We start from the raw sequence: 6,304 nt of genomic DNA on the forward strand, positions 1-6,304 counted from the left end.
AGTTAGATGATTAGATCAAGCACCTATATGTATTGGATTGATCTGATTTTATATAGAAACCCTTGAAAAAATATTTTACATTTAATGAACGGCTCGGATCATTTGTGTGGAATTCATAGTGGGCCCCACTACAAAATCTGTGCACAATCTGTGTACAGATTGTATGTACCAGTAGCATTTCGGTTCTCAAAAATCAAAACCAAACAAAGTGGCTTACCGGTAAATTTGTTGGTACATAAATGGCTTGGGTACAAACGTAGACAACGACTCATGGCTTGGGTACAAACGTAGACAACGACTCGTAATACTGGCAGGATAATTCCTCTGTATCTCCTTGTCTTGTTTTGTTATGAAACACGTTGGGGTCCCAATCTAGAAGTTTATATAGGGGTCCAGCTTTGAAGACGTTTCCCTCAATTAAAACTTGACTTCACGAGGACTTTTGGAAGAGAGAGAGAGAGAGAGAGAGAGAGAGAGAGAGAGAGAGAATGGGGAGAAGGCCAAGCTATGACGACAATGGAAGGAAGAAAGGGGCATGGAGTCCTGAAGAAGATAAAAAGCTGAGAGATTATATACTGAGATATGGCCATTGGAACTGGCGTGAACTCCCTAAGTTCGCAGGTCAGAATTAACCCTGCTCTCTCTCTCTCTCTCTCTCTCTCTCTCAATTCTTTATTTGGAAAACTGATCGCTTGTGGTTCCAAAATCCAAGAAGGATAAGAAAAGATATATACAACTATTTGTTCTACTCCATCAGTTCCATAACTTCAATATATTCTTTTCCAAAAATTGTGTCATTTTTGGATAAGAAAATGCACACTTTAATGCAATTTTTTTTTTAAAGTCTCAAAGTGACGGACGTACCTATGGTGTTTTTCAGAGCAAAAATATGAGACGGATGAAGTATATTGATATGTTCAGGTATATATGCATATCAATGGATTTTGAAAATTGAAGAAGTTATTGGTGTTTTTCAGGTCTAGCTAGATGTGGAAAGAGTTGCAGATTGCGATGGATGAACTATTTGTGCCCGAACGTCAAACGGGGGAGCTACACCGAAGAAGAAGAAGATATTATCATCAAATCACATGAAGAACTCGGAAACAAGTAAGAAAAAAGATTTCGAAAAATTTCACCTTATATTAACATTTGGTCCCATAAAATTGCAAATTGCTGGACGGAACTGTGTGTATGGTGGGGTGGGCTATAGCCCATGCCAACTTTGAAAAAAACAAAAAATTTATATGTAAAATTTAGCCCAAATAATTTTAGTCTAACCCATTTCACTCACCAATCTATTTTAGCCCACATCAAATTTCATTCTTGATTCCGAGCTTCGCTTGGTCGCGAGTTCGATTGATGAAATTGTTGATTATTGAACTAATGAATTCTTTTGCATTGTTTTCCTTTCACAGATGGTCTGCCATTGCTGCAAAATTACCCGGAAGAACAGACAACGAGATAAAAAACCACTGGCACACCAACCTCAAGAAACGACTCCACCAAGACCAATCGACCGCCTATCCCGGAAAGATCCACGAGCAATTGACGGATGAAGGTGTCCAATCTGCATTCGAAAAGAGGAGAGGATTTGCACCCAAAGAAGTCGCAAACGATCCGGATCTTTCTCAGGCGCCGCCGATTCTGGAAAGCTCGTCTTCGAGCGAAATCTCCAACTTGAGCTGCGATTGTGCACTTTTACCATGCGGCATGAACTCGGTCACGATGGAAGATATCAGCAGCAGCATTCCAGTGGAACCCATTGCGGAGTCGACTGATGATTTCTGGACTCAACCATTCTTTGCTGATACGGTTTACTTCAACCAAAATTCTGATCTTTCTTCAGTGCCTTTGGTTGAGGGAGGATTTCTCACTTCATATGATCATTTGTACTACTATGATGATGGCTTGGATAATTACTCCTTTCCACCATATTGGTAATAAACATGCAATATTACTGGAAAATGGTAGCAATAGCCAGGCCAGGCCCTGAGTTTTCCGGAACCCTAGTCGACCAATCAATTTGAGGCCCATCACATCTACAAATGAATTTTTTTCAAAAGATACAAATTGTCCCAAATATAAGACTTGCAAATACTTATATGGCCAAGTCACAAAAATTACAGTACAATAACTAATAAGTATTACTTGAACATTGCTCTTCTTGCATTTTTAGAGGCAAATAAATCAATTAAGCTTTTTTTTTTTTGATCCGCAATCAATTAAGCTTCCATAGTCTAGTTTTGCTGCGAAATCATTTTCAATGAATAGCATGGCTAACTTATTTAACCTTTCTTATGACATGGTTGATCGAAGATAATTCTTGATCAGTTTCAACTTTGAAAAACTTATTTCCCCCGATGCAATTGTAACCGGAATAATCAAAGTATTCTATAAGCAATCCATGAATTTGGAAAACAATTGTCCATAGTCTTCAAATGATTGAGCACTTCAATTGGTTTGTTGACCTCCTTTGGCAATTCATCTTTCAAGACTTTCAGCTCCAAAGATAACTCTCTTTCATCAATATCTGAAGGGAAATAATAATGCCAAAATCGTTTTTGTTGGTGCCAAAACCATTTTTGTTGGTGCCAAAACTCTAGTGCACAAAAGGCTTGTCCTATTTGTAATGTACAAAATTTTTATGCACTGGAGTTTTGACACAAACAAAAACGGTTTTGGCATTATCACTACCCTATCTGAAATCCCACCATGTTTTAAAAATCTTTCAAGGTTCTCACAACAAGTCTTCAAAGATTCATCGCTGGTCTTTTTTAAGTTAAACAAAAAGCCAAAGTTTGTCTCATATACTTTGAATTGCTCAAACCTATTATTTGAGTGACAAAAGACCTTTGTCAACTATATACAATAAATAATTAACTCTTAAGGATTCTTCAACCGATTGGGTCACTTCTTCACTAACATCCTCGTCAAATTGTTTCTTTTTGCAAATAATGTGCTTTTCAAAGGTTCAACTCTCATTTCACTTGTCATTTCTTTAGCTTCAACCATGGCCTCCATGAAACCAATTTCTCTATACCTTTCAAAATAGGTAATAAGTCCTTTCAATTGCTTTACAGCAACATCTATATCCATAACTTCACTTTGAAGGAGCTTGCTAACGGAGTTAACAACAAACAACAAATTGTACCAAATAGCCATGTAAAACAAAAACTCAAAATTCTTAAGTTCATGAGTAACTAGGGACTTAGCTTCACTCTTTCCCATCGCCTCTGCGGTAGTATTTGCCAAGATAACTAAAGCATCTCTTATTTGTGGAGCATGGTACCGTAGTGATTAACACTTTCAATGCGACTTTCCCAATGTGTTTGTGACAATTGTGCTTCGCCTTCAAACCTCGCCTTCAAATATAAGGTTGAAAACCCCAAGCGTAGGGCTAGGTCGTCGGTAGCATAATAACCGGAAGTCCGGGATCGTACCCACAGAGAATTCGAATGTAGCTTAATCGGATTGTAGGTTTTATAAGGTGGATTGTGGCGTTTAAGACGGCCAACTTGGTTTTGCTTCTAACGGTGGAAAATTGCCAAGGCAAAAGACTAGGAAAACGCTCGATTAACTTAAAGGAGGCAAGTCTAGGGATCGTCTAACCCTTGACTTAAGCCGTTACCGGTTCTCAATTATAACTCAGGCGAGAGTCACGACCGCGTGCTCACGCTCGGAAGATTTAGCTGTAAAAGACTACATTTATCGGAAGATGTGATTAACTGGAATTAAATCAACCTATTTTTGCTAATGTATCTAACACGTAGGGGGCCACGAGCCCTCAATATGTCCCTTGCCAAGACTGCTTGACTAAACTTCATACCAATGAGTTAACTCGCCTCGCTTAGACCAAAAAGACTAGATTAATGAAATTCCGAAAACCAAGATTTTAAGCCCGAAGGTTTGAGAACCAAATAACCACCTAAGTACTCGGGAAAGATTACCCCGAGACTTGGCCTATCGACTACTCACACATAGCTAAAGCATAAAAGAAAGCATAAAAACGAGATATGACTTTTAACCGATAAAAACGAAAACAAACTTGATATTATAAAAGATCTAGTCCGTAGGAACAACTTTAATAAACGAGAAATTAATAAACGAGAATTACTTACTTGAGTTCTTAAGGAAATAACTTGAAAAGCTTAAAAGAGCATTAATGGAGGAAAAATAAAAGCTAATAAAGACCTAGATAGCAAAGGGGAGAGAGGAGACCCCTATTTATACACAATGGGTTTCTCTCTCCTCAAATATCTAAAAACATACTATAAAAGGCAAGTATTCCATAAATGAAAAGCCCAAAAAGTAGCAAAATATCTGGCCGAAAGCTCTCCGTATCGATACAGATTAAGCAAAGTATCGATACCACATCATTAAGCTGAAAAGGCCAATCTCCCGTAACAATCCCGTATCGATACAGATTATTACCGTATCGATACGGGGCTCTCTGATTGGCAAGATAACCAACGCGTATCGATACGGCCAAAAATCCGTATCGATACGGGAAGCTTATCTCTGGTTCTTCAAGCCAGCCTCCCAGTCTTGACACCCAACGACCGTTGGCTTGCCCGATGCTTCTCGCCTTTGTTCTTTGGTCACTTTGGCACCAGTTCCACCGGGCGATGATTCTTGAATTAACTTGGGGGTTGGCTTTTCACTCAAAATACGCTTTTTAAGGGCGTTTTGCCTGAAACACTTAACAAACTACCTTACGAACAATATTGAATAAAAACGACAATTAAAAGCTAAAAACACTTCTAACTAACTGACTTAAGCACCACGATCAAGCAATCTTTGGTGCGTATCACACCCCCCAACTTGAGCGTTGCTAGTCCCTAGCAACAAAATAGAAACTAAAGGAAATAAAGAACGCCTGACCATCCTTCCGACAGAGCTACTTAGCACCTACTCAAACTGCAACTAATTGGCAAGAGTTAAAATAACTTAATTATTCCAAAACAACTCGCAGCCAACAATTGAGCGATCAACTAAATATTGAGCAAGTTATAATCAAGTATCCAAAACGAGCGCCAAAAGACAAAAGACGGATACGAAGCTATAACTTAACCAATTCCAACCAATGTAACCATATCCCACAAGAAAGGTGCTCGAATTAGGCACGGGGAACAAAAATACCATGCCTTATAAGTGGAGAGCACCATTAAACAGAACTTACGACTAAACGATTGAAAACTGAATTGCCGAAAGAAAACATGCCACAAACTAAATATACTAACTATCAGGCAATAAATCGAAATGGAATCAAGGCATATTAAAGATCTATTAAGGGCTTCATAGCATATATTGACCTTGGTTTTAAATCAAAAAACGGTTAGCAAAATAGGATGGCAGCCATATACTAGCTTGGTTCAACTACCCTTGGCCGCCTCCAACTCCAACTACCAAGTCATAGGCCACATGCCGGCCTCAACAAAAACTTACTAAACTATTAAGTCAGAGTTAAACTAAACTAGACTAAAAACAACGAAATAAAAGATAAGAGGTGGGCTGTCAACCACTAAGCACCCCGACCAAGTTGAGGGATTTCCAACTACTCCACCAAACTACTCGTCATCCATAAACACAGGCTCCTCCCCAGCAAAATCATCACTATCCTCATCAGGCTCCTCGGGCGGTGGTACATATTGCTCACTGGCTTGCCCCACTCCTTGGCTCAGAACCCAGTCTAACTTATGATCAATCTTCCGCTGCCTCCTTGCATTGGCTCGGGTCTCCTTTTTTAGTTTCTTCAGGCATCCCATAGTGGCCACCCCTTGGCAAAACAACAATTTGTTCCAAGCAGCCGACTTTGCACCCTTTGGTGGCAAAGTAGTCAAGTACGCCCCACGTGGGGCAGCATCAGCAGTAGGTCAGGACTGAGAGATACTCCGGGTGAGTATGGAACTATTAATATCCCCCGGATTGAGCTTTTCACGCTCCGGAAACTTGGAAGCAGGAACCTTCTGAGCCAAACACATAACGGTCACCAAACATGGAAAAGGCAACCTAGAGTTGGTTGGGGCCTTGGCTTTGAAGTCAATCATCTCCTGAAATATTACCTTTGCCCAATCACACACCACATTTGGATTCATGAACGCGTGAATCATTCCCCCCTCGTAACTATCCGGCTTGTTCTCAGTCCCCCTCGGGTTGAAATTGTGGTGCACTAGTTGATTAACAAGCCGATAAACTTCCTTAAACTTCCCAGGCACATGAGGGAGACTCGCCTCCCTAGGATTTTTGTACAATTCCTGAACAACGGTCTCGTCCGCCACATACTCCTCATCGGGATAATTCACAT

General features: G+C 39.9%; 1 protein-coding gene across 1 annotated transcript; it reads left to right on the plus strand.

Annotated features, from left to right (window-relative positions):
* Window positions 1–415: 415 nt before the first annotated feature.
* On the plus strand, window positions 416–1,965 carry LOC131322705 (transcription factor MYB13-like). The gene is made up of 3 exons (XM_058354127.1): window positions 416–621; window positions 978–1,107; window positions 1,416–1,965. Exons 1-3 carry the CDS (start codon window positions 489–491, stop codon window positions 1,939–1,941), a joined length of 789 nt encoding a protein of 262 aa, XP_058210110.1. The 5' UTR covers window positions 416–488; the 3' UTR covers window positions 1,942–1,965.
* The last annotated feature ends 4,339 nt before the right edge of the window (window positions 1,966–6,304 follow it).

Source organism: Rhododendron vialii, chromosome 4a (assembly GCF_030253575.1).
Source record: "Rhododendron vialii isolate Sample 1 chromosome 4a, ASM3025357v1".
Taxonomy (NCBI): Eukaryota; Viridiplantae; Streptophyta; class Magnoliopsida; order Ericales; family Ericaceae; genus Rhododendron; species Rhododendron vialii.